General features: G+C 44.2%; 1 protein-coding gene across 10 annotated transcripts in view; it reads right to left on the reverse strand.

The window, feature by feature from the left end:
* Parn (poly(A)-specific ribonuclease) overlaps window positions 1-26454 on the reverse strand; it is a 169154-nt gene that overhangs the window by 34123 nt on the left and 108577 nt on the right. For all 10 annotated transcript variants that reach the window (XR_015450480.1, XR_015450481.1, XM_087209150.1 and 7 more), the window contains one exon: window positions 2614-2803. Coding sequence is in view for 8 of the 10 variants with exons in the window: in XM_087209150.1 (XP_087065276.1) it covers window positions 2614-2803 (190 nt within the window). In the remaining 2 variants the exon portion in view is untranslated. The remainder of the gene's footprint in view (window positions 1-2613; window positions 2804-26454) is intronic.

The raw sequence follows: 26454 nt of genomic DNA on the forward strand, positions 1-26454 counted from the left end.
GTACCACAAAAAAAAAAAGACTATTACTAAAAAACAAATAAAATATCCACAAACACCCCTAGAACTCAGATTACAGTTTTTAAATATCATTTCCCATTTCCCAATTCCCAGTAAGGAATAGTGCTCCCTGGAGAAACAGAAGGTAAGAAATGTGTTGGGGAAGCCTGGAATATATGGTTAGATGAGAAATCAAAGACGCTATTAAGAGCTATTGTGAGTGTTATTTTGTTTTTGTTTGTTTGTTTTTGGTACCAGGGATTGAACTTATTGTGAGTGTTATCATAAAGACTACAGATAGAGGACTGCCTAGACCGCACAACGAAACCTTGTCTCAAAACAAAACATTCACAAGAAAATATTTCTATAAATAATTTGAAAACAAAATTAAAGAAGCAATTCTATGTACAATATCAAAATATACTTTTTTTTTTTGGTACCGGGGATCGAACTCGGGACCTTGTGCTTTCGAGGCAGGCGGCAGAACCACTGAGCTAAATCCCTGGCCCCCAAAATAATCATATGCCTTGTAACTTCTTTTTCAATTTTTTTAGCCAATCTAGATCTTTTGCATTCCACATAAATTTTACAGTAATCTTGTCTGTTTCTTTAATAAGGTTTTCAGTTATTACTGTAAAGATCTTAAATATCTTATGTTACTTTTCTTCAGCATCAAAATATACTTTATATGCAGCACATGTTATCTGACAAAGGCTGTATATCTGTCCATAATACATAAAAGAACTCCTAAAAATCAACAGCAGGAAAAAAATAATCCAACTAGGCAAGAGAAGGGCCAGGGATTTAGCTCAGTGGCATCGGCCCCTGCCTCTCAAGCTCAAGGTCCTGAGTTCGATCCCCAGTACCAAAAAAAAAGGGAAAAAGAGGCAAGAGACTTAAACAGCCATCCCTAAAATATCTGAAGAGCCAACAGGCACATTCGAAGGTGGCCAAGGGCTGGGGTGTAGATCACCGGTCAGCGGCACAGCACTGGCCTAGCATGGCTGAAGCCCTGGGCTGGAACCCCAGCATTGTAACCATACGGAAGGGGGTCAACACCATCAGTCACGAGAGAAATACAAATTAAAACCCTAACGGAACACCATCCCTTGCCCTCTAGAACGGCTGAAACAAAGAGACTGATGGCGCTGAATACCGACAAGGATGTGGAGCAACTGGAGCTCACACAACACACCAGTGTACTATAAAATGGGGCATCTGGGCTGGGGATTTAGCTCAGTGGTTCTGGCGCCTGCCTCGCAAGCGCAAGGTCCCGAGTTCGATCCCCCGTACCAAAAAATAAAAAAATAAAAATAAAATGGTGCATCTGTTTTGGAGAACTGGTTTTTGTTGTTGTTGTTCTTAGAAAGTTTAACACCAAAACACCAAATATCTGAATAATCAACAATTCTACCCCCAGGTATTTACTCAAGAGAAACAAAAACACAGGCTAACAATTTTTTTTTTAACGATGTGCTCAGAGCAGCCTTATTTACAACAGCCCTAAACCAGAAGCCATCCAAATGTGTACCAACAAGAGAATGGGTAAAATAAATCCTGCACACTCATACAACAGAATCCTACTCAAAAATAGAAGCAAATGATCAATAGACACAAGAGCCAGGATGAATTTCAAAACCATGTTAAGTAACAAAGACAAACACAATACCACCTGATTCAGTGTTTATAAATTCCAAGAATAAGCAAAATTACTCTATAGTGGTAGAAATTAAAAAATGGTTGCTTAGGGCAGACGTAATTCAAGACTACATGAAAAGGGTAAAAGGAAACTTTTAGGGGAGGCAGAAATATTCTCTATCTTGTTTTGGTGGTTGTCAAAACTCTGAATTGGGGCTGGGGATTTAGCTCAGTGGTTCTGCTGCCTGCCTCACAAGCGCAAGGTCCTGAGTTCAATTCCTGGTACCAAAAAAAACCCCTCTGAACTGAACATTCAAGGATGATCTGTGCATTTTATAGTATCTTAATTATACTTCAATTTTTTTAAATCCCTAAAAAAATTATACAGAGCAATCCAAAGTATCAATAGTGATTTCTCTGGGGTACTGGGATTATGGCTTGTTTGTTTCTTTCGTTAATTCACATTTTCCTAAATGTTATGATTTTCTATAATTAATCTATATTATATATAGACTTCTGTTTTCTACACCTACTGTTGCCAGCATTTACTTCTGAAGGGGAATTACAGATGATTAAAGGAGCATGCATGGGGTTCAGGGTCTATGTAGGAACTGAAAGAAGCCAGCTCAGGCGGAAGCTACACACAAAGACTAGAAGCAGATGAGCTCTAATCTCAGTCCCTCAACTCTATGGGTGGGCACGTCACAGAGCCTGTATTTTCTCCCTCCTAAAATGAGAGTAAGATGCATCTTGCCTGCTCCAGAATTCTGTGAGAGTTAACTGAGACAGTTGTGGTCTAGAAAACATTAGTTCTCTCAAGCCTAAGGACTTCAAGGAGCAGTCACTTGTGATACTCAGTAAAAGTGGAAAAAAACACCACTCTCAAAGTCAGATTTCTTACTTACCAGCCTAGAAGAAGCAACTAGAAAAGCTACGCTGGACAACTCTGGCCCATCCATCAACGGCCAGCATGCTTACCTGTCGGGAGGGTAGTAGTGGCTCTGAAGCGAGTGAGACAAGCTCTGTGTGTTCAGCCGCTTTCTGTCTACTTCCTTCCAGCTGTCATCTGTCCATTTTCTCTTGATCTGCTTGTCTCCCTGTTTTTTCCCCACATAGTCAGCATAGGTCTGGATCCGATAGCTTTCTGCATATCTGCTGGTATTGACAGCTACAAGGAAAAGAAAGAAATCCTTATAAAAGATGAGCATGTCACTTAGGAAAGATGGCCTGAGGTGGCCTGAAAAGCCCTGGGCTCAGGTCTGAGTTCTCACCTCAGCTCTGCTACTTACAAGACAGGCAATGTTAGGCACAACCTATAAACATTCCTCGTCTGAGTATCCTCCCTTGGGAAAAGTCACTGCTCTCCAATCTCCCTCACAGTTTGAAGGTGCTTTGTAAACCGCAAGAGAACTACAAGAACGTAAGCAAATCACTGACTTTCAAAATATTTGCAGCTGGCATGACTGCTTGAGTATTATTCATTACTGAGGAAGAAAATGAAAATGAAACCACTAGGCAAAAACTAAACTACCACTATTTTGTTAAAAATGACAAGGGAAGCTTTACGGGCAATGGTGAACACTGTGCGGAATACTAAAGGCCTACTGTGTGTCTGTACCCAGCGTTTTGCATACACAGTGCTGTCTTATCTTCACAGTACACTTATAAGGAGGAATCATTTTTACTGATGAGAAAGCAGGACGGTGCCTCTAGAATGCAACATCAGGTTACTCTGACCCTACTGCCAAGACCCTTCTTTCTGCTGCTCTGAATCTCATTTCGCCACCTGCAAATTCCAGTTATCTCCACAACACTTGAGACATGCCTCTTATCCTTTCACTTTTAAAGGCTGTTCATTCTCTGAACTGTGCCTTTGGCTGGAAGGAGAGCTTGAAAGCTAGAGCTTATTTTCTCCCTGCCCATCATGTGAATGCTTCAGACTAGGCCAGGTCAGGTTTTTTGATTTTGGGGTTTTTTTTTTTGTTTCTACAGCACTAGAGATGGTGGGCAAGGGCTCTACCACTGAACTACATACATGCCCAGCACCAGCCAGGTTAGTTTTGTTCTAGTCCCATGCCTTCCCTCTCCTTGGAGCCTGTGGCTGGAACACACTGGTGGTGTGGGAGTGAGGACCGAAGGTCTGGGTGGGTGGGTGCCCAGATGCTGGAGCATGCAGTTTGGGCACACGCCCTCCCAGTCCACTGTCACTGCCAAAAATTAGTCCCCACACTGGCAGTGAGACGGTGAGAGCCTTGCTTTGTGGTCAGAGGCAATCTTGGTACCTGGGTAGCTACAGTATCATGACATCAGAAACAGAATTTCTACACTCAGACCTCGCAGAGCTCTTGGTACAGAATAGTTCATAAATATTATGTGAATGAATGCATGGCAGAAGGCAGCCCGGGAAAACAAACATGCAGAAATGGACAAGGGACTCCAGTGTATCACAGCCCTTAAATCCAAGGGAGGGACAGCTGTACGAGAAGAGGCAGACACTGCGCACGTCCAACACCTGACACTTTTTAATCTTCAAGTGGATCAGATTTGACTAAAACTTCTCAGCACAAGAATAATTTACAGAATGTCATGCCCTAAATATTTATCCATCTAAAAATAATTTTAAAGAGAAAAACCATTTCTTTAAAACACAATTTTTCACTAGGAAGTCTGCTCTACTTTTTCCAATATTCACTCCACAGTTAAAGATGAAAAAGGGAAAAAATCCCTCAAAGTATTAAGGAACTTTCATCTTCTGCAAAGTCTCCCAGAGCAGTAAAGTGAGAAGCTGAAACATGAGCTCAGAGCAGCATGCTGTGACTCACAAGGAGATGACATGGGGAAGGCAGCCAGCCTGGGAAATGAGCAACTTCAACATGCCCGTCTATCAGCGTGGTTTGCAATGAGACCTGCTGGTCCTACCAACTGCGGGCAAATAAGTGTTTCCCGTATCTCCTTCTTAAATTTCTCTCTTTGATCTGGAAGGTTCATTCTGAAGGATGCCCAGAAGAAGGATGGCACTTGCAATAATCTCTCAGGTTTAATTTGGATTACTGAGTAAAAGTCTAGGCTTGGGTCAATATTCCCCAAGACAACAAAGGTGATGACAGGGCCAGAACGGAGCCAAATGATCTGTTTAGCAGTATCCTACTGTTTCCAATCATTCTGCTCTCGGCCCCGTGGACAGATGCTACGAACAACTCACTAACATGGTGAGGGAATTTATCTGAGCACATTTGGAATTAGGATCACTTAAAGGGAGAAACAGAACAATCCACTTTTCACTGCTGGCCTTCACGTGGGAATCATTTACCAGCATTCCTTCAAGTCCCAGCAGCTCTGCAGCTCTCTGCCTTTAATCTAGGAGGCAATCTCTGGCTCAGAGCCACACCTCTAATGGGTGAATCAGCAAAATGACTGTGCATTCCAGTGAGTCCAGCTCCCTGTTAGAAGCAGCACGGAGCAGGCTGCTTGGTAACACTAACCTTTTCCAAATATGTCGGGGAAATGATCGAAGGCCATCCCTCGGTCCTGCCACTGTGTCAAAGTCACTGGGGAACCAAACACGTTGGGAGTGTAGCTTGTCTCCCTGTAGGCAAGCTACAATCTCATTCACTCTCAGCTCCACCGGCCTGGCCCACTGTCTCTGACACCCTGCACATATAGCAGCATTTATTTAATCTTTACAACAACCACGTGAGGAAGGGATGTTCCAGGGACCACCAAGACAGAGGGACTGAGCATCAGAGAAAACCGAACAGCTGGCTGAGGCCTCATAAGTAGCCTCTGTCAGATACAGATGCCTTCTGAAATTGAGCTACGTATTTGTTATAACTCCAGCCAAAAAAAAAAGAGGCCATTTAAATTAAGTATTGCAGATATTAAAACCCTAAATTAAAGGATAAAAAGATCAAGAGAAAAGAGTGGTAGTTGCAAAGAACGAGGGCTGGGGTTGGTGTGGAGGGAGGAAGTTGATGACAAACGGGATGAGGGAATTTGGGGATGGTGATGGAAGTGTCTGATATCTTGACGGTGCCAGTGGATACATGAACAGATGTATTTGCTTAAACCCAGAACTACACTCAAAGATAGTAATTTTATTGCATATAAATTTTACCTCAATTATTCTGTGACACCTGATAGATGGAAGAACAAAAGGGCCAACAATAGCTGAGACATTTCTGAAGAATGAGAAGGGGCCTTGCCTTACCAGCTAAAAAAGCTTACAGTAAAGGTGTGGTAATTACAACAGTATGGCAACCTGGCAGAGATAAACACACTTGTCAATGGTACACAGAAGCCTAGAAAGAGAATTACTGCATCTGTGAAACTCTGGTTTTTGAACAGAACAGTCTAGAAATATGAGGAGCTGGAAAAACTTTATCCATAGGAAAAAAATGAAAGTGGACTCTTAGTCATACCAAGTCGAAAAATCCACTCCAGATGGATGAAGAACTTAAATGTCAAGAGCAAACTGAAAACTTGAAAATAAAATGTGAGTATCTTTCGGAGCTTGAAGTAGGGAGAATTTATGAAGATACAGAAAAGGTTAAACATAAGAAAAAAGACCAGAAAGTTTGGCTACATTAATATTAAGACTTCTGTCCATCAGAAGACGCTAACCAGAGTGAAGACAATCTGAGAACTGGGAGATCTTAATATGACATTCAACAGGCAGAGGATTAGCACCAGAATACATGAAAATGCTGCTAAGTCAGTATGAAAACAAGAGAAAGACAGGCAAATGACATGAAAAGCATGCATCTTTATCGCACAAAGGAAGTAGAAAAGGTTTATAAACATATGGAGAAATGCTCGACCTCAAGTAAAAGCAACTTAAGAGCACAGTAAAGATACCATTTTATACCTACTGTGTTAGCAAAAGTTAAAAAGATTGATAACACCAACCATTGGGAAGACAGGGAGCAATGAGTTCTCTGGTAGCTGCATAACCACCCTGGAAAACAATTTAGTGTTCTTATCTAAAGTAGATCACCTCACATCCTACCTACAACCCAGTAACTCCATGCCTAGGAATATCTTAACACATGAGAATTAAGCAATAAATACAAGAATTTCAAAAGCACTGATTATAATAGCCAAAAAGGAGGAAGGGAGAAAGGGAGGAAGCAATCTAGAACCCCATCATCAGGTGAACAGACAAGTTGCAGAATATTCACATAATGGAACACTTTATAAGAGAAAATATAAATGAACCACAGCTATATACAATAAAATGGGGGGACCTTAGTTTAGCAATGCAATGACAGATGAGAAATTCAAATCCCGAGGAGTCTATGATACCCTTTCGAACACTCGAACACACACACACAATGGGGAAGGAAAGACAGAAGGGAAGGGAGTAGCCGAGGAGAGAGAAGAGGAAGATAGGGGATAGGGAGGGGAGGGGAGGAGAACATGAACACATGGCTGGCCTAGTTTAGGAGATGCGTGGCCCTGGTAGGGAATCAGGATGATGAGATAGGAGAAGAACAAGTAGGTGTAATTTATTAGCAGTGCTTCAGTTCTTCAGTTGAAGGGTGGTTCACTACATTTTAAATACATACAAATGTCTGGGTTTGCCACTGCTTACCTTGTCCAACTACTAAGGGCCATTTTCAGTACAGACTAAGTAGAAGGTCTCTGTAAGACCAGTCACATTGCTCGTGCTTAGAGAGCCACAGGGACATGGGAGAAGAGTTCCCAAACAGCCCGTGAGTGTAAATGAGCACAGCTGCTGAGGCAGTGAGGGCAGCGCTGCAGTCTGGTTCTCAGGTGGCTGGAATCAGTGTGCAGTTGGGGTGGGTGGGATACATTAATAAACCACTGAGCATTCACACACCATTAGAGCTGGGTGTTCTGCAATGGCTAAACTTTGCCACCATCAAGCTCTCAATGTTTAAAAGCGCTGCTTGTTGTCTTATTAATACGGTGGTTATAAGCAAAAGAGGCATTTAATGGGTATTTACTCTGCCAAACACTATCCTATGAACATAATTCTTACTTTAAAGATAAGAAAACTGAGGCTCAAAAATGCCTCAACTGTTTGAGCTGAAATTCAAACTGAACACTATATTCTTTCCAGACACCACATGCCCCGGAAGGGTCTCAGATGGAGTCCCTGAGAGGTGACACAGGTATAAATCTTGTCTGCAGGAGCATCAGAATGTCTGTCACTTGGCAACACAAATTCTGTGTCAACTCCAGGAGTGTCTGTGGATCCCCTGGTGTGACATGTGCCAAGAGCGGCCTCTGCCAGCTTGTTTAATGTTAACAGGGCCAGCTTCGGACACCCTGAGTGATGGCCTCACTCCTCCCACAGCAGCTGCTAGCCTGGCGCTGCACCACCTGGCTGCCCTCTGGATTTGCACCCTATGCCTGGATGACACCCTTTGTCATTTTTGTTTCCTCGTTTAAATATGAATATATTAGATACAAAAGTTTTCTCCTAATCCACAGAATTCTGTTCAGGTTGGGATTTCCAACAGATTGACCACCTCTCCATTTTTACTGCAGAGAATGGAGGGCTGTACCATGCATTCTGCAGGAGAGCTGACAAAATGTTTTTTTAAAGGGCACTAAAACTAAGACCATGACAAATCTCTCAAGCCTGATGGTCACGATGAAGCTTTTCCTAAACTTGAATGTTATTTCCCCTCAACACATCAGAGGGATGAGGCAGATACTAAGTGTATGCAGGAATCAGAGATCTAACAAACAGAGCAATGCAGGTATTTCCAAGGGGCCAAGTAGGCAAAAAAGGACAGGCCAGCCTAGAAGATGACAGCCCTGTGTGGGCTCTGCAGCCCATGCCTCCCCTGACACCATGCTCCATCCTCCTCAGTGATGGCTGAAGCCTCCCGGGGAATTGCAGACCTGCTGGCTGGCCATCACCCGGGCCCCCGCGGTCCCCTCTCCCCATCCAGCCCTTGCACCTCTGTTCCACTGTCCCATGTTGGCCTCTGTCTCCCCAGCAGGGCCAGCCACTCTGAGGATAGGGGTCCTGCCTCATTTCTCTTTGTAGCACCTGGATCCACCCCTGTACTTCTGTAGGAATAGAATACAGGATAGGCAAGGAAAGGAAGGCAGAAGCACAACTTCCATGTCTGTTGGTAGACCAGACACATACTTATAAATGTTTCATTTAAAAACTCCATGTTGAAGCCTGATGTGTGAACAAAGAGCCTGGATTGCAACAAAAGGTGCCTGCACGTGCCCTGGCTCTGCTCTAAAAAGAGCAGCTTCCCTAGGGCAGTAACCAAGGGAGTGTAGCACCTTGCCTGAGCCAGGCAGTGATGCTGGGGAAGAAACGGCCACCACCAATGACAGCCAGAACAGGCAACTCTCCTGCCCCTGTCAAACAATCTGGACTCAGGGCTCGTGCCTCCTTGTCCTTTATTCTTCCTTTCATATCAGGGATAGTTCTCCAAAAAAGGGTAAAAAAATTTTGTTAAAGTACTAAGGCTAAAAGAGTGAAAACTAGGGAAAGGGGAAGTGATCCAAGCCCCAGAAGAGGACAGAGTGAACTGGTGAAGGTGAGTGCTGAGGACTCCGCTTATTCCTGGCTGCTTTCTCAGGGCCTGCCGCACTCCTGGCACTTAGGAGATGCTCAGTAAAGGAGTTATGGAGAAGGAAGCAGGCTCAAGAACGATGCTCCTGAGATGCAAGGTGTAGGATGCAACAGCACCAGCAGCTGACAGCGCCTACACTGTCCACATACCCCAAGCGTTGGTGCCTTGGCCTGTGACGGCTGTGTTGATGACAGGGCTGAGAGAAAGCCCAATGGGCAGCCAGCGAGGAAGAGGCACAGCAGGCAAAGGTGAGATCCTGGTCCCAGCATCTCCGACAGTCATGTCCCAACTCTGCTCTGTCCACATCTTCCCTCAACTAAAGATAGGCTGCTGTTTCTGGATCATATTTCACTATACACCTCTCCAGTTAAGACCAACAAGTGGCAAAGAAAACACTCCTTAAAACATTTGGAAAGGACCGGGGATTTAGCTCAGTGGTTCTGTTGTCTGCCCTGCAAGCGCAAGGACCTGAGTTCGATCCCCAGTACCACGCCCCACACACACCAAAAAAAAAAAGTTTGGGCCGGGGGTTTAGTTCAGTGGTTCTGGTGCCTGCCTCACAAGTGCAAGGTCCCAAGTTTGATCCCTGGTACAAAAAAAAAACAAAACAAAAAACTGGAAAGGCTGGCATGAAGATAATGGTAATTTTTATTATTTAAAACCCACCCAAAGGAAGCAACAAAATCCAGTGGAAAGCCACAGGTGCTTAGGTCACATAGGCCTGGGTTCAACTCCCACCCTAATCTTGACTTTGGGGCAAGCCACCTGCTTCCCTGGACTTCTGTTTCTTTTTCCATAGCATGGGTATCTTAACCTATCTTGCAAAGCTTTTAGCACAGGGCCTGGGGCAGAGTAGCTGCTTAATTAATGAGGCTACTGCTCTTTTTTTTGGAGACAGGGTCTCACTATGCAGCTCAGGCTGGCCCTGAACTTGCAGTGACCCTCCTGCCTCAATCTCTCAAATGCTGGGATTACAAGCGTGCACCACCGTGCCCATGGAGGCCACTGCTCTTAAATCACACTCACACACTTTAGACAAAAAGAACTATGCCCCAGTCAGTAGAGGACATTCTGCAGCTACACCTAGCACAGCACTGGGTAACACGGGGGAGGGTGCCCCATGTATCTGGGACCTGCGACAGTTCACTGAAATACCCTTACCATTTAAAACTGAACGTAAGCTAGCAGTCTGGAGAAATAAATAATGAAAAGGTCTGACCTATAATTTTTCAAAATTTTACTAAGACCAAAATAGCAATCTGATTTTCATAAACTCTTTAGACACTACCATGGTCTGTTTCTGAAAGATTCATCTCATTCATTCACTCATTCATTCAATAAACACTGGCCTGGGCAGTGTGCTGTGGGTACTGGAATGTGGCACAAGGGAGGAGACGTTCCCTGCCCTTAGGGAGCCCATGACCTAGAGAGGTCATGAAGGGAGGGGAAAGACTGGTAGAGTAGCACCAGGTAGGCAAGAATCTCGATGAGAAATAATGACTTTGACGTGAGTATGGGCTGAAGTAAAGAAGAGTTAACGACTATTTCCAGGTTGATGGCGAGTTGGCCTATGCCACCTGCCTCAGCATTTAATGAAGGACGTCACCAAGGAACATCTCCAGCACCCAGCCTAGTGGCTTTTTCTCTTCATTGCATGGTTACAAGTTGAAAAGTCAATTAAAAATAAAGCTACTAATTTTAAATACTGGTGATCCATCGAGGACTAGGTTAACTGCTTTACAAACACATATATTTAATTTTTTGTTTGTTTTTTGAGACAAGGTCTCATTATGTAGTTCTTGCTGGCCTTGAACTCAGGGCGATTCTCCTGCCTCAGTCTCCAAAGTCCGGGATTACAGGCGTGAGCCACCACACCCAGCTTATACTTAATCCTTCCTTATTCATTCATTCATCTACCCACTCATAAACAAACCAAACCAACCATCTTCTAAAACTAGGCACCTGGGTTATGAGGGTGAATCAGAGAGACAGTCCTGTACTTACTGGGGAGAGAAGAACCAGTGCACAGAAAGCTACGCGGTGCCAAGGGGAGAGAGTGGACGGACCATCACCTAAGTGCTGAGGCGGGACAAGGAGCTGTGCCCAGGGCTCTGCTGTAGGGAACTGATCAGGGTGAAGACACGGGCAGCTTCCCTAAGGAAAGGCACTGAGGTCTGGAGAACAGTGCAGAAAATGCTGAGGGTGGAGAGCTGTATTCCAGCAGACGGACTCTGCGTAAGCAATCTCTGAGGCAGGCGGGAGTCTGGGCTGAAGAACACGAAGACCAGCCTGGTGACACCCAGAGAGGGAGCTGGAGGAGGAGGCTGGAGCAAGGGGCTGCAGGTGCTAGGGTAGTACAGGGGAAGCCACCGCAGACAGGAGGAGCTGTCCAACAGACACCCACCTAAGAGCTGGGGAGACCAGCCTACACCAGTGCAGTAAGTAGGAGAGAGGGTGGGTGCTCGTCAGGACAGAGGAGGTCCAGGGAGGAAAGAATGGAGGGCCTGTCCTGGAAGTTCCAGCAGGGACAGTGAATGTCTGTACCATGTAGGGACTGGGGACAGAAGAGTACAGGCACAGCTAGGTATGGAGTAGATGGATGGTGGCTTTGAGGTACTGGGAAACATCCAATGGGAATGTGGGGTAGACAGAATGTATTTGGGAATTACTGTCATGAAGGCAGTTTGAGACCTAAGAAAAGGCAGAAAGGCTAATGGAGAAGGCACAGGGTGTTATGGTTTGTATCTAGATGTCCCCCCCACAGCCTCATGCATTCACAGCATCGTGAGTGTGTGGTACTCATCAGCTAAGTGTGACACTGAGAGGTGAAGCCTGGTTGGAGGAGCTGGGTCACTGGGGGCATGGCCTGGGAAGGTCTCCCTTGTCCCTTCTCTCCCTTGTCCCTTGATCACTCTCTGCTTCCATGCCATGAGCTGTCTGTCCTCCGTGAAGCCCCTCTGCTATGCTGCCCTGGCCTTGAAGCCAGCCAGCTATGGACTCAACTGAAGGTCACTGCTGTCTCTGGTAGGGTCTGTGAGCCAAAATAAACCTTTCCTCCTTTAAGTAAGTTGTGGGTGTTGGGTACTGGGTAACAGCAATGAAAAAGTAAGATACAGGGCAAGGACAGAAGTCTTCAGAGGAACACCAACATTTAACCACAGTACTGCTGGGAAGCAGCAGGCAGCAGAGCCTGTAGAGTCATAGCCTGAACAGGAGGACACAAACCTAGGAAGCAGCTTTTATAGAAGTCAAGCCAACACTGCCCTGAGGAGGAGGACAGGTCAGTGCACTCAGCCCTCAGGCCAAGGGGAGAAGGCCGGAGGCCACTGGGGAGCCTGCAGCAAGAAGCTGGAGCTGAGGATATCAAGTGAGAAAGCCCCCAGCAAGGGTAGGGGCTACGAGAAAGATCCCAGGAGAAAGTGAGGTTGGGATGGCGGGAGGTCTTCTGTAAGGATGGAAGGCACTCAGCAGGCTTTCCTGCTGCTGGAAGAAGCCAGAAGGTGAGCAAGGAGAGAAGGGCTAGGTCAAGCCCCCCAGGGAGGGGAATCGGCCAAGCAGTCATGAGGGAGGCACAGGAGGGAGGGCTGTGTGCAGAGAGTTCCGTCAACACGGGACGGGGACGCTGCACCTGGAAGTGGCTGGCTGCTTCTTGGTGGAGGGCTGAGTGTTCCTGAGAGGACAGGGCTGGAGCCTGGAGCACAGGAGGAGCAGATGAGGCTGGCTAGGACCCTCCCAGAGACAGTGACCTTCCGTTCAGTGCTACCAATCTGCGTGATGCTCTTTTTCTACTCAAAACTCCCTCCCCACAATGTAAGTAGCAACTCTATTCTCCCAGACAGAAAAGAGGCTGGGGAGTGCGGAGCAAGCTGTCAAAAGCCACAGTTACCACTGGCAGGGTCGGGTTAGAGTACCAAGCCCCGCCCCCATGCCCTCAACACAGCAGCTGCCCTAAAATCCAGCCAAACAAGGAGGGCTTAGAAGGCACAGCTCCTTCCGAGGCAGGGTCAAGAGGCGAAGAAGGCAGAAAGGAAGATGGAGTCAGGTAGGCACAGACAGAGTGCAGGGCAAAGTTTACACCTATTACTTAAAAACAAAGCTTTGTTTTTTAGACATAACACACAACTGAAAATAGGATTTGGGAAGCAATTCCACATGTAACAGTCTTGAGAGACTTGACAGACAGTGGAAAGACCTAAGCAATTTACAACGTTCCTCACACTTCATGGGAGAAAATTAAGATTGATGTCTCAACTACACAAGAATAATTTAAGGTAAAATAAAAAGTCTCCTAGATCATGTGAAATTACACATCCTAAATGTCATGAACACTGAATAAATCCCACTCCAGGGAAGACTGACTAGTTCGTGTTTTAGTTATACTATGTTATAGCAGTATCTTTAAGGTCCGCTTCTAAACCTGTGATAAAAGGGTGAAAATAGATGAACATCACGGTTTCTAGGGAGGTCACTGTGTACCAGGTGCTCTCTCATCTCTAGTCCTGTCCTGGCCAGACGGAGTATCTTGAGTATGACAGGCCAGTGCCTCAGAGAGGGAGGGTAACTAACTTGCCTGGTGTCACGTGGCTGGAATTTACCCCATTACTGGCAATGCCCCCTCCACACAGTATCTCTTTTTTGCTTTCTTGGCAGCATACAGCCATGTACTGTACTAGGCTTTATATCACAATGGTATCACCAAACAGTGCCTACTTTATTATGGGAAACCCACTTTATGTTTTTTGTTCTGCTGCTCCCTCACTTTTTTAAAAATGCTGGTATCAACCTGGCTGAATTTCCGGCCCCTCTAATGGGCCCTGGCCCCAAGTACAAAACACGCCACGGTGCACTGACACCCACTACTCAAACTATGTATTTTCTGTTCTCAAAGGTTAATCAGCAAAAGAACTTTTAGGACACAACCTATTCAGAGCCTGCGTGTAACTGCACTACTGGCTGCAGACTGGGGCTGCGTCCTCACTCACATTTAAGTAGGGTCCTTCACCTGCACTACTTCTTGGGAACAATGCTTCTGCTTCGCTGCCAGGTACAAACACACCCTAGACATAAACACCCACCAGAGGCACCCAGATGACCCTTTGTTCACAGCAACTTGTTGAGCTGCTCGTGAAGCATTAGATCTGCCCCAACATTAGTGACACTGTGATAAAGCAAAGGTGCACCATCATTTCCCACTGCCCATAACCATGTATGCAAAAAAGGCCTGACTGGGCAGCCTGTTTTAGGGTTTAAAGATTTTAGGGGCCCAAAACATGAAGTCTGCTTGTTTATAAGAGAAGAGAGACTCATTCAATGTCTCTCAGTGGATATCTTTTCTTTTCCTCTGTGGATATCTTGAAGTGGTTTTCATTTGATAAAATAATTTACTTACACCTCATGACTCAGCTTCGTCACTAACCAAGTAGAACAGGGGAGGGGGTGGGGGGAGAAAGTAGAAAAGACAGGTCCTTATCAGCCAAGAAGGGCTGAGCCAGCTCACCTGCAAGGTGAGTCATCTCCCCTGGGAGGAAGGGTGTCAGCCACCACAGGCAGCCTCTCCCCACCTGAAGGAGCCTGGAGAAATTCCCTTACACTGCAGTGAGACAGGACCCTGATTGCAGTTCCCCCACTCCAAGCCTCCCTGCTGGTCCCAGGTCCTTCCACTAGGAACAAGAGCCCTGTCCTAGGCCTGCCTCTGCCCCCACAGCAAGATCCACACTCGCCTCCCTAGCAGCTTCGGGCCACCCCATACGTGATCTGCCACCCCCAGAAGGTTTGGAAAACAGCGGTGCAGCCTCCCTTACCACTTGGCCAGCAGCCTTCGTGGTGTCATGAAGACCACCCTGGTCCTGTGCGTTCCATCCTCAGTGGAGGAAGGACAGTCTGATAAGAAAGGGAATGAAATCTCTTCAGACTACAGGGACAGGACACTGACCAGAAGTATCTGATCTCGGAAAAGAAAATACAAAAAGAGTCATACATCTTCAAAGGGGAAATCAAGACTGAGGACACCAGTTTTATTTTCTACATCAATTTTATTCATCGTCTTAGATGAGACAACGTGCCCGACAACTAATTTACTTCATTACAGGTTTCTGTTTGTACGCTACACCCTAAAACCCTAAGGATCATCAAATACTCTAAAAAGGTGCTATGAAATTGAGTGAGAATCATTTTGACTTTGAAGTCCCATCTGCCTTGGCACCTAACACCCTAAATATGCTTGTATTATTTTTTCTCCGTTTAAATTACCAAATCACTTCCCCTCCCCTCTTCATAATTTTAGGAAGACTATTCCACGTCCTTATTTTCTTCTTAAGTACTTTTTCGGTTCGATAAGGCAGTTGCTGTCAACATCAGACCAACAAGCAGCACTCAGGTCTGGACCAGGACACATAAAGCTGCCGAAGTGAGATGAACCATACAGAGTGACATCCTTCTTGAGTCAAACACATAAGTACACAGCAGGAGGAGGAAAGAAAGAAGGGAGAAGGGGGAAGAGAAAGGGCCTGAGAAAAGCGGGTGGGGAGACTGAGAGTCAACAAGAGCAAGCTTTTCTCTTTAGTAAGGGATTTCAGAAGGCAGCAACTCCCCAGATCCAAAGAATTAACAAGTTCATCACGTTCTGGCACATGAAAAGAATCTGTGAAATTCTTTGCCAGTGGGAGAGTAAGACTTTTTAAAATAGTGATACTTGGGGCTAGGAGAATAGCTTTGTGATAGACAGCGACTTAGCATTCACCAGGCCCTGGGTTCAATCTCTAGCATCTCACACACACACACACACACACAGAGGCATCATTCAGCCTTCCTATCTCATGTTGTTAATTTCTCTAAATTGTTACAAACATTAATTTTGTTTTCTTATCCTATGGAGAAATTAGTGTCGATCTTTTTGTATATTTGGACATCCAATGAAAAACCAACTGGTTAGATTAAAAAAGTCAAGCGTAATATTTACATGTAAAAAATTAATATAATGGCAAGTAAAATAGCGCTATACCTCAAAGTACTTTTAAATATCTTATAATACAGTATCTTCAAATTCCCAATGACCCAAAGGTTTCCTACAGTGTCAGATACTCAATATGAAACTAAGAAACATCTTCTGAATGTCATGTATCTACACGGCTGCGGAAAGCAGGCTGGGCCCTGCTCTCTGAGTTGTTCATGGAGCTTTCAGGCCCCTGAGTTACTCCATTATCCACAGCAGCAGTTTACCATGAGTTACGCCATTCTGAGGACAAACGTCAAAGTAAAATGACTCTAAATCTTATTTGTATAAGTAAACAATCACCATAGGACCAGCTCAATCATACAGCACAAACTAATAAATGAGTAACATATGTGGGCTAATAAAAATTACCACCTATGAACTTCTCAAATTAAATCAGGGACACAGGGACATATCTAACCACATCAGAGAAATCAGGTACTTGAGCTTATCAACACCCCCAACGTATAAAGGAGGGCACCTCAAACTGGCACAGCAGTAAGGCCAACCTGTCACCTGGTCACTTGTCACAACCCTTGCCCAGGAAGATCACCACAGTGACACATGTCTGACTCTGCACCCAGGCTTCAGGGTGGTGCAGTTTTTCCTGTGCGTGCTCTGCCCTCCTTGGAACTGCAGCGTCGGGACATATGCCTCGGCAGCTCTGCCCGCTGGATCCTTGACCTCTTACTTGGCCATCCACAGCAACCCTTCACATTTGTATCAGCTCTCTTCCTTTGCTCTCCGTGCTGCCTCTTTAACCCCCGTAGCCGTCTTAGCCTTTTCTCAGCCTTTCCGTTACCTACTGTCTTAGTTACTTTCTCCTTGGTGGTGCACAGACACAATACCCAACACCCACAAATTAAGGAAGGACAGGTTCATTTTGGCTCACAGTTTGTAGAGGTTTCAGTCCAGAGTCAGGTGACTGCAAAGCAGGGTGGCGCGGGAGAGGAGAAACAGTCCATGACATGGTGGCAGGAAGCAGAGAGAGGGACCAAGGAAGGAGGGAGGGAGATGGACCCTTCCAGGCCACACCCCCAGTGGCCACCTCCTCAGCCAGGCTTCACTTCCCAACATCACATTTAGTTATAATTCATCAGTGGACTGATCTTCTGATGAGCAGCACGCCCCCATGACCCAATCATCTCCCCAAAGCCCCACCCATGAGCATATGAGGTTTTGGGGCGACATCTAGATACAAACCCTAAACCCATACATATATCATGGTGTAAAGTGTGACATGTGATTTGAGTATTTTTATATTAGTAATTAAGATTAGAACAGAATAAAAGTACTTGGGATTGTCATGGTCATGATTACCAAGTGAATCCAACAGTACCCAGTGAATTAGAGCCAATGAAATTGATGTAGCTTTTGAATTTAGTGTTATTCAATAAATGATGACACTGTAGAAAGACACAAATACAATGGCCTATGTAAATGACACGACTTGCTTACTACAACAGCAAAACACAGTATGTTTTCTGATTGATAATGTAGAGTCCTTGAGGACTTTATTTTTTTGTGTACTAATAAAAATATAAATATCCTTTACAAATACCTGATTAATACTTTTTTTGGAGCTCATAAAAAACCTCATATTTTTCTAATTATTGAAATTTTCACCTGGGAACATTTTGAGCCATTCAGGTAAGTAGAAATATCTGGCTAGATCTGGTACCAACATACTATTAAAAGTTAAGGACATAATGTTTGAACATATTTAACTATGAGAGAAGGACCATGAGCCAAAAGACAATGGTGAAGACTGTGTTAGTTACCTTTCTCTAGTTGCTGGGACAAAATACCTGACACCCAGCGTTAAAAGGGAAGGGGTTTATTTGGCTTACGGTTCGTAGAACTGTCCATACAGTCAATAATCGGCCAATTCCAAGGCAGGGAAGACAAACAGGCATAGCAGAGCAGACACAACATGGCGCACACAAGGCAGAGAAGGTAACAAGGGGGATTCAGTTCATGGTGGCGGAAGACAGCAAAAGCAGTAAGAGCCCTTGAGGATTTTAAAAGGTGCTGTCCATATTTTTCCCCAGAAAAATACTGCTATCCTTTAAATTCTAATTCTGAAGTCCCATAGCAAATGCCCTAACATAAGTAGTCTCATTTTAAACCATGCTTAATGAGTGAATTTACTTACAATGTCTTGGCATGGTTCTATGCTGGGATTTTAATAAAGAAAAATAAAAGTTACTCAACAGCAACTTCCACGGGACCCAGCTATAAAGCTCCACAAACTGTGTTTTTCCAGTGAGCTCACAGATAGTGCCCTATGCCAGGTTAGGATGGCAGTTAAAGCCTTTACCACAGGAAGAGACTAGGCTTGGCTTGCTTAAGGCTACATGCAGATCTCTCTGTCTAAACCAAACTAGCAGCAAGGATCTTCTCCTATAGTACGCCCAGTGGAACAGTCCATGATTCTGAATGAAAGAGTTTTGGCTAATGGACCTGATACAGGAGTTAACTGCCTAGCTTTCACCTCTGAGTAATATATAAATGAGAAGAGAAGAGACAGCAAGTGTCAAAGTAAAGGCAGAGGCATGAAATATAAAAAAGAAAGTTGGCTTGCAACTTCTCCTTACTCCACAGCCAGTGGCTGATAATGGGTTTTGGGGAAAGGAGGCAGAAAAGCCACCAACTCTCAGGCTCCCAGGCCACATGCTGCTGTTCTTAGAGCAGTCCTGGTGAGAATCCTGGACAGGCAGCTTGCTGGGATATGCTCAGTCGCCCTTCCTGAGCTCACAGCCATCTCCTCCCTTGCACACTCTCCCCACTGCCATGCTCTTAGCAAAAGGCATCCATTAGGACACAACTACCTCAATGCATCCTGAACATCCAACCAAGCAGGCATGATTCACTACTGCTTCCGAAAAGAACACAGACAGACCCTGTGCTCAGCACTCTAGAACCCTCAACCACATGCTAGAAAAAGGTTCGGCCACTTCAGGATTTAAAAGACTTTAAACAGCCTCTAGCCAGAATGGTACAGTGAAAAGCGCTGGCAACCCAAGGGCGGCCAGTCTGCTCCTGGCCTGCCTCTTAGCCTCTCTGAGCAACTGTTATTTTTGAACTGAGGCACTTTCCTGAGCTGGTTCCGGGGAATGCCTCAGGCTGGTCTCACCACAGTGTATATATGAGTGGGGAGAGTCAAGCTGAAAATTGCCTTTAGCCAAAATTAACCTTGAAAATTCTTTATGGAGGCGCCACAGAGAAGAGTACCACGCATCTCTGAGCAAATCCAATATACAGAGCCCGCTCTTATCTCACACCTAGAGGGAGAAGACAGCTTGCATGTGAGAACCATGAAAATAAACACACGCACATGTGCACACAGCTTATATAATCAGCAGGACGTGCACTCTTAGGAGGGAGGTGAGAAATGATATGGGAAAAGCAGATCCACACCTCCCATCTCATCTCCAGCTCACCCAGATACATATTTCCACTGAATGGAGTGACAAGCAAAACCAGTCTCACTACATCAAAAATATTTACCCAAAACAAGTAAATTTGAATTCACTCAAGTTTACAAATTTTACAATGCAACTCTATGTGGTACCTAGTAAATGTATAAACTGTCTCTTCGTGTCTCTTGTCTGATCACAGATTCCCAAGCTAGTCCTCTGAAGACAAGGAATATTTTTAAATCGTTCTGTGTCGGCAGCACAGAATACCAAATGCAGCTATTTCTCTCTGTTTGAAACAACCCCGTGCCTGCAATTACTACAAGCCACTGAATAACCAAAGCTCAACTTCCCAGAGCATGGTCTTTAATGGAGATCAGGGAGGAAAAGTTAAATAATTAATCTGGTAATTTAAAATGCTTTAGTGTTAAACTAAAATGGATATGCTATAGATTAGAATTTTTTAAATTTGCAAGAATGGTTTGAATAAAACATAAGACTACAGAGAATATTTCAACTTGTGCTCCCCTCCCCCTGTCCCATGCTACTTGCTCTCCTTTGGCATCAGAGGTACTCAGTAGTAGCAATTTAGAAATAACCTGCTGCCACAGAGGCACTTAGTAAATATTAGCTAAATGGATGCTTCATTCTCCCTTCTGGTGGGGGTTAGAACATCAGAAGCAGAGACCCTCACCTCTCAGCAGCACAGTGATGAAGGTTTATCCATATGGAGCAGTTTACACAAGTCAGTCTGTCCTCCTGGTTTATGAACGACCCTCAGGAGCTGTAAGGAGCCCTCTTTATCAGAAGCATCCTGGAGAGAGCTGACTGGTGTAAGAAGAGGATACTGGAATATACATTTTTCTCAGAAGAGAGTACAGAACCAGATGTATCATGTACAAGCCTAAGCTGAGAAGGAGTGCCCTCTTGGTTCAAATAAGCCTCCTGTCTGAAAGGGAATGGACACCACTCCTTTCCTGAGTGCCAGTGGACACAACAGGCAAGTGGGAATCCTGTCCTATAAACTTACATCCTGGCCACCCCTCACTTGACCAGGGTGAAGGGTCCCTTGATTAGTCGCTCATCTCCCGAAATGGTCTGGACCACTGATGGGGCCACCTGCACAAGGGCTGCAACAGTCCTGTCCTGAGATGACATCAGACATAGTACAGTGCCACTGGTGGAGGCTCTGTTCCCCTCGCTTCTTTATAGAGGAGACAACTGACCATCAGTTGAATGACCTGCCCAAAGTCTTGCAGCTAGTCTAAGAACCAGAATACGAATCCATGGGGTTTCAGACACACTGCAAGGATGTGTCAGGGAAGGTGCTAAGTACCAGTCATCCATTTTGCTAGCAGATACCAATCAACTGTTCTCAGAAGCCATGAACCAAGGTCACTGTGTCAGTAATCTATCTATACTTCTCCTTCAGCAAAGCTGTCAGTAGATGTTCTGTCTAAATGAGACTGGGTTTAGAGATCATATCCTTTCTTTAACCTACTACTTCCTCTTCAGAAATGATCCAATGAAAACAATCTGAAATGAATGGAAACAAAGTTTTTGTAAACAGAGAGGGGTGGAGGAGTGGAAGGGAGGGCAGGGGAATGGAAAAAAATAAGAACCAAGATATATCATGTAAAGGCACAAATTCCCAATGATGAATGTCATCATATTGTATACCTAAAATGTACCAATAATCTTAATGAATTAAAAAGAGTACTAAATTTAATTTTAAATCCTAAGCTCGTTTCTATTATAGGCTCTAAAAAATTTTTAGACTGTATTTTTAAAACCAGAAATATAAGTGTTCAACATAGAGGAACAGCTCAATTATGCTACTTATATTCATTAAAAATTATACTTTCAAAGGGAGCAATAACCAACAATAAATATTCAAAATCTTTGGCTAGTTGTGTGTGTGTGTGTGTGGGGTGTGAATGGCTATCTCACAGGTTACATAATTGATTCATTCAACAAATATTTGCTGAGAAATAACTATATGCCTACTATTTTAGGTGCTGAGAATACATTTAGAACAAAAATCTTTGGATGGTGGCTTTACGAGTGTGTTCACTTTGAGAGAGTTCATTGAGCAGTACCCTTATATATATTTTTGTATACATATTAAACTTTAATTTAAAAGCTTTATTAAAAAGAAACAAAAGCCCAACATTATGATGTTTACATTCCAATGGTAAAATACAAGTACTAAACAAAAAAGCAGAATACATAACAGATACAGTGCAACAGGAAAAACAGGAAGCACTGAAATGAGGGTTGCAATCTTAAATAAAGTGGGCACAAAAAGCCTTACTGATAAGGAAACCATGTACAAATACAGTTAAAATGGAATTTCAGAGAAATGATCAATCTTTTTTTAGAGTAAGTATGTTCATTACAATATCTGGAACACAGTTATTATAAGTGAAATCTGGCAACCCTACTTACTGATAAATTAGCATTTGGAAAAAACTTATCCTTAATGGATTAAATGCTTAATGCTTCTAACTAGGACATAAAAGCCAGAATCTATGAAATAATTAATTGATAGTTCTTAGTATGGAAAAGTGTCAAATTTAGTATACCAAAATACACTATATTAAAAAGTATATAACAAATTCACAGAAATATGTGCAAAATATAAATGATAAATTTATCTAAGCTTCAATTTCTTCCAGAAAATGAAGGGGGAAAATGGTACCTGTAGTTCAGAGTTGTATAATGATTTCAGAACAGTGTTTAGTCACCTAATAACTCACTCAATGTTAGAAATGATTAATGATCATATAGGTACACTTACAAATCAATAAGAAAAACAATTCATAAAGGAATAACCAATTAAACTTCTGAAACTAATTCTAATATTTACTTTGGCAACACAAAAGTCTGAATGACATTCTTGCACAAGGAGGTCACATAAATGCAAAAACAATTCATTTTTTGAAAGAAACCATCAATGAATGCTAATGCTGCTGAATGAAAGATTATTTAGGAACTGGATTTTCAAAATCTGAAGGTATAACCCGCACAATACTTATTTATTACATGGGGGAAAGTGACCAAGGAGAAATCTGAGGCCAACATTTGACTAAATTATCACAGAAAATATCAGCAAAAATGGAACAAACTGGTATCATGTGCTGAAAAGAGCATGACACCTGGTAGTGCTTCTACCAAACATGTTTATGATGAGATAATCTGATAAATCCAAACTGAAGGACAGGTGCTGCAAAACAGCTAGTCTGAATTCTCCAAAAACAATGTCACTCTTGTGCTGGAGGTATGGCTCAGTGGCAGAGTGCATGCTTAGCATGTGGAAGGCCCTGGGTTCATCTCCAGCAGCAAGAAAAAAAAAAGACTCACCAGGAGTGGTGCTACATGCCTATAATCCCAGCATTCTGGGAGGCTGAGGCAGGAGGATTATGAATTTGAGGCCAGCTTGGGGAATTTAGTAAGACCCTGTCTCAAAACAAAATTCTGAAAAAGGCTGCAGATGAAGCTCAGTGGTAGATGCTTGTCTAGCATGTGCAAGGCTTTAGGTTCAATCTCTAGTAACACACACACACACACACACACACAGAGTTACTGAATTTGGGGTGGAGAGAAAGGAGAGGAAAAGCTTTATTCAATAAATGTGACTTGCTGCATGATCATTAAGTAATTTGTTCTTTGGCTATAAATAAATCAATTTATTTAAAATGTTATCACAGATGCTAAAGCAATTTAATTATCAACCATTTTCATGTGAAAGGGTATAAATTTTAAACCCTGAACTGTATTTGTCACATAAGATAGATATCAAATGGACAGCAAATTCTGAAGATAACTCTCCTCATTATTACTTGAAACCCACAAAGAGCAAAGCATAGTGGTGCACACCGGTAGTCCCAGCTACTTAGGAGACTAAGGCAGAAGGATTCCAAGTTTGATGCCAGCCTGGGCAGCACAGCAAGACCTTGTCTCAAAAGAGAAAACAAAAATATCACAAACAGATGCTCCAAATCTTGGTTAAATATCACCAATATTCAAGAACACTGGAGAAACCAGAGTTTTATTGGAAATAAGTAGAGAAGGATAGCTCCTGCATTTCCAGGAGGGGTCCTGCACGGGGTGGCCACTGAGGCCTTTCATCAGGGGTACGGAGAACATTTTTATTTGTAGTATTAGCTGTAACACACAAGTGCAAAATGTATTAGAACGGGCAAAATTTAGGGCAAAATGTATTAGAACGGATTACAGAGATTACTGTAGCTGAAGCAAAACATCATACACAAGCTACTCCTTTGGGTACAAACATATTTCATATAAATAAATGTACTTCCAGTTTCACATAAATAAGTGTATTTCCCAACTCTGAGAGATGTTTGTACATATTTTTCTTTCTGCAGTGCAGGGACTCACACGTGAGGCATGTACTCTACCGCGGAGCTATGTCCCCAGCCCTATTTTTCTGTTCTTGAAGGAATAAATGCCTTGACTTGAAGTTGAAGAATCAATTTATGCTAAAACATTCCTAACAGTTTTCCTTCGGGGAAGAGTTCTAAATCTTCACCCAGAGCAAATAAAAACATCCCAACAAAACAATGGCAAAAACAATTGGTAGAGGCTGCCTTGCCGGTGTTAAACTCCGGACTGTTTCCCAGGTACGCGCTGCGGCCAGGCCTGCTGCGCAGCTGTGGTGTGGCGCGTGCGGCCTTGTGGGAGTTGTATCCCAGACTACACTTCCCATGGTGCTCCAGGAGCTCAGCTTCGGATGGCTGCGGGTTCCAGGCCGGGGGGCCGAGGCCGGAATGACTTAACTGAGAAATGGAGGGTGGCTTCGTTTCGGATTCTGGGGGCTCTGGCGGCGGGACACTGGTCCCAGGGCTCATCATGGAGTAAGTGAAAGTGCATACTGCCGTGGCCAACGGTGCAGGAGGTACTGCAGTTACTACATGCACGGGAATGGGGGTGAGGTGGAGAGAGTAACCCCGGGGGGTGGGCATCGCGGCCCAGGTTCCGCGTGTGCCCACAGAGGATGACTGACAAGTGTTGGGAAGCCGGGGGGGTCCCTGGACAATTCGGAACAGAAATGGATCACCATGAGTATGGATCGCTACATAGATGCCTATAATTCATGACTGCAACGGGAACGAGCCAACATGTAACTGAAAAGCGCTGTAGTAGCCCTGGAGCTCACCCCTGGTCACCCTGCCTCAGTGTCCATCTCTGTAAATGTGCTTTGTGAGACAGAACTAGCACGGCCACCCTGTCTGCCCATGGTGTACAAGGATGACACGATTGTGAGGAGACATCTGGAACTGTGTTCTCTGCCAACCAGTGCAACTTGGGTTTGGGGATCCTGTGCCTTCATGGCAGCTCAGTGGACTTCCTGCAGCCTGGGAGTCGCTGATCCCTCCCCTGGTGTGCCCAGGTCAGCCTTCTGCCCTGGGCTGAGAACCTTTGTTTTGACCTTCTTGGGGTGGAGGTGGTGAGTCCCCAGGGTAGCTGTGACCTGAGGGTGGACCAATAAATTGTTGACAGGGGCAAAGAAAAAAAAATTGGTGGAAATGTTCCTGTGCAGAAAGATTCTCAACACACCAAACAGTGACTGATTTACTCTGCTGCCAAGGTATGTCTAGCATCTTCTGCAGCCAGAGGCTCCTCTCAGAGGGCAGGACCAACAGCAGGGTGCAGGGGAGGGTGATCACTTGTGGGAAAAAGGAAAAGGTCAAGGTCACTTGCAAAAGCCCAGGGTAACAATTTCACTAAACAAACTGAAACTAACCCTTAGGAAAGCTAAGAACTGCAGAATCTCCTACACTGTAAAATGCCATTCAGGGTAGCTCTTTCCATCAATACATACACAATATACCTAACTTATCCAGTCCTGAATTTCTCTATCATTTCCACAAATTCTACGGGAGGCCAGCATAGGCTACAAAGTGGGTTCAAGGCCAGCCTGGACTGCACAGTGAGATCGTATCTCACACCAACAACCAACCAACCAACCAACCAACCAAAGCAAAACAAAAAATTCTAGGGTGGGGGCCGGGAAAGAAGGGAGGGAAAGCTACCTACTTATGTACTTAGGGGTAATTAAGTGCCTATATAGAATCATAAATTATATAGGCCTTTATCCAAAACCTCTCAAAGGCTACAAATAAAGAAAAAAGACCATCTGGGGACTGCAGTGGTAGAGCACATGTTTAGCCTCAATCTCCAGCACCACAATAACACAGTTATTAAATCTTTATGACTTAAAAAGAAGAAAAATAAATCAGACTCAAAGGGAAAGAAAACACTTAAAAAATAATTACTAGGTGCAGTGATACACACCTGTAATACCAGCATTTAGAAGGCTGAGGGAAGAGGATAGATAGTTCAAGGGCAGCCTGCGCCCCAGAGCAAGTTCAAGGCCAGCCAAGAATACACGGTAAGACCCGGTCTTAAAAAGCCAACCAGCTGGGTATGGCAGCATATGCCTGTAATCCCAGAACTTGGGAGGCTGAGGCAGGAGGACAGCCATGAGTTCTAGGTCAGCCTGGGTTACACAGTGAGTTCAATGCCAGCCGAACTATATAGAGAATGAGACCCTGTCACAAACAAACAAACAGCAAAACAAAAACAAACAAGGAAACCTGAACATTCGGCACAGATGGGTTCTTAATCTATCATTCTCTTTTCCCAAAGTTCATCCCATGGCTCTGGGAACTAAGTCCAGGTCTGTACCCACCAGCCCTCCACCAGACAAGGTCAGGGAACACAGACAGCAGGCCTGCCAGTCACCACCACGTCTGTGACATTTTGTTTTGTTTGTGGTATTGGAGATTAAACCCAGGGCCTTCTACTGAGCTACATC

This window comes from Heterocephalus glaber, unplaced genomic scaffold (assembly GCF_053883595.1).
Source record: "Heterocephalus glaber isolate CG9 unplaced genomic scaffold, H.glaber_assembly_v1.0 deba00000943, whole genome shotgun sequence".
NCBI lineage: Eukaryota > Metazoa > Chordata > Mammalia > Rodentia > Bathyergidae > Heterocephalus > Heterocephalus glaber.